At 49.4% G+C, this 2,424-nt stretch overlaps 1 protein-coding gene across 1 annotated transcript in view; it reads right to left on the minus strand.

The window, feature by feature from the left end:
• Nucleotides 1–1,555: 1,555 nt before the first annotated feature.
• The window catches only part of SKA1 (spindle and kinetochore associated complex subunit 1), a 7,036-nt gene continuing 6,167 nt past the window's right edge, over nt 1,556–2,424 (minus strand). Inside the window, exon 6 of the mRNA XM_008939088.1 lies at nt 1,556–1,704. Within this exon, the coding sequence (XP_008937336.1) occupies nt 1,556–1,704 (149 nt within the window). The remainder of the gene's footprint in view (nt 1,705–2,424) is intronic.

Genomic DNA, 2,424 nt, shown 5'->3' on the forward strand with positions numbered 1-2,424 from the left:
CTCCAGCCTGGCCTTAAAGACCCCCAGGGATGGGGCCTCAACCCCCTCCCTGGGCAACCCCTTCCAGGGTCTCACCACTCTCCTGGGGAAGAACTTCTTCCTCACATCCAGCCTGAATCTGCCCATCTCTGTAGCTAGTGAGGAGAGATCAAGCTGGAGCTCTGCATGCAGTACCAGGTACCTCAGGGCTTCCACAATCCCAACTCCTACTTGCTGGAAGTCTGAGGAATCAAAACATTTTGAGAACAGCAACTTGAAACCAATCATGAAGAAACATTCTCTCATCCTTCCCTGATGATTTAAACACCAGAGACTGTCTCTCAGTCTCATTGGCCCATCAAGTTCCTTTTAAACCTTCCACAACTGTCTCCTCATCACAAAATCTTCACTTGGACATCACAGGGTCCATTTGTGACTCTTCTTCCTTCTCCCCTATACTTTGAAAGTTGAAGCCACATCAGCACAAAGGAAATTTTAGAGAAAGAAAAGTCCACATGCTGTTAAAGACTGACACAGCCCAGGGCCACCTCCAGCAGGGGATCTCCTCCTGGGGCAGGCTGGAGAGCTGCTCAGCAGTCAGGGGATCATGGGAGAGCAGAAGAAAACAGAAGCAGAAAACTGATGGGCAGCGTGGAGCCACACACACAAAAAAAAACCCCAAAAACTGGAATCTAGGTTTATTTAGAAGTCACTGGGAGCTCTTTATTGAAAAAGATCAATGATCATTCGTGGTCTTTTGCTTATTAAGATTGATTTCAATGCTGACAGGGCACAAGAGGAGGTATTTTAGAGGAGTTTCTAGGAGAACAGCAGGAGGAGCTGATGGAAGGAAAAGAACAAAGCTTTTCTTATCAGCACAGTTTTGATGACACACAGAGTTGATATTTATCAGCATAATCCTCCTCTGGAACTTCCTATGCTCAAAGAGACCTTCTGTAATGAAAACTGATGAGTTTAACTGGTATTTTCAAGGTGAAAGTCAACATTTTCACTTAAAAAAAAACCCCACTGCTCTACTGTTTCAGCCCAATGAGTTGGTCTGAGGAAAAAGAAACTAGCTGCATGATGGGGTATGGAAAACACGTGGCTCAAAGGACTCCAGACCACCAGTCTGGAAATGTTTAAACCCCCCCCAGATCTGTCACAGGAAACCTCCCCAAGGTACAATTAGGGTAAGAAGAAAAAAGATTGAGGAAAGGAAATTTGGAAAATTGGTTTGAGGGGTTAAAGAAATAAGAATTCAATGCTCCCTGGGAGTAGCTCCAGAGCCTTAGACACAGTCTTCAAGTTGTTAACACAGAAAGAACATCATTAATGTGAAAAAAAATTGAACTTTTCAAGTGCTGAGCTGAAAATGGGATTAAAATCCACCAGTCTGGTTCGTGGCTGTCACTCACCCCAAGAGGAGAGTTCCTCTCCAGTTCTCCAACCCAACCACAAGGCTCTTTGATCTTGCCACTCCTCATTTCAGAGGGAAAACTCCCTAGAGCCTTTCAGAGGAGGGAGGGAGGTGGATGGGGAGAGGTGGACAGGGGGGAGAAGATGGAGAAGCTCCTCAGCAGACGACGTAGCGGACGAGCCTGGAGCCACGGACCTCCCTCAGCCTCTGGCAGTGACGTAGGATGTCCAGGATGCCATGGAAACGTTTGTCCACTTTCTGTTGGGTGAACTCTTTGATATCAGCCTCCACGATAAAGAACTTGCCTGGCAGAGAAAGAAGGAGTTGGGTACAAAGGGTCGGGCTGCAGGACATGTTTAACCTCTCACAAGAGACAACCTCTTCTCACCAAGTCCACACGCTGATGGAAGAACACAATCAGGGGTAGGACAACCTCACATCAGCTCAGAACTTCCTTCAGCTTCTTAAATTTGCCACCAGGCAGGAGAACTGGCAACCTCCCCACCGTGCTGTTCTCAGCAGCACCTCTCAACCCACCCGTGCTCCTCACGCCGGGCATGGAGTCTGCAGCAGCCCCACCACCACTCAGGGCCAGGTAAGGAGAAGTTCCACAGATGTGGACACTAGAAGGTCACAGAGCAGTTGCCCATGAGGCATCAATGGGCCCTCGTGGCCAAGAAGGTCAATGTGGTTCTGGGGTGAAAGAAGAGTGTGGCCAGCAGGTCAAGGGAGGTTCTCCTCCCCCTTGACTCTGCCCTAGGGAGGCCACATTTGGAACATTGGGTCCAGTTCTGGGCTCCTCAGGTCAAGGGAGACAAGGAACTGCTGGAGAGAGTCCAGTGGAGGCTCCAAAGCTGCTGAGGGGCTGGAGCATCTCTGTGCCAGGACAGGCTGAGAGCCCTGGGGCTGGTCAGCTGGAGAAGACTCAGAGGGGATCTGATCAATGCTGATTGGTATCTAAAGAGTAGAGTTCAAGAGGCTGGGGCCAGACTCTGGTCAGTGGTGCCCAGGGACAGGCCAAGGGG

This window comes from Merops nubicus, unplaced genomic scaffold (assembly GCF_000691845.1).
Source record: "Merops nubicus isolate BGI_N331 unplaced genomic scaffold, ASM69184v1 scaffold3064, whole genome shotgun sequence".
Classification (NCBI taxonomy): Eukaryota; Metazoa; Chordata; class Aves; order Coraciiformes; family Meropidae; genus Merops; species Merops nubicus.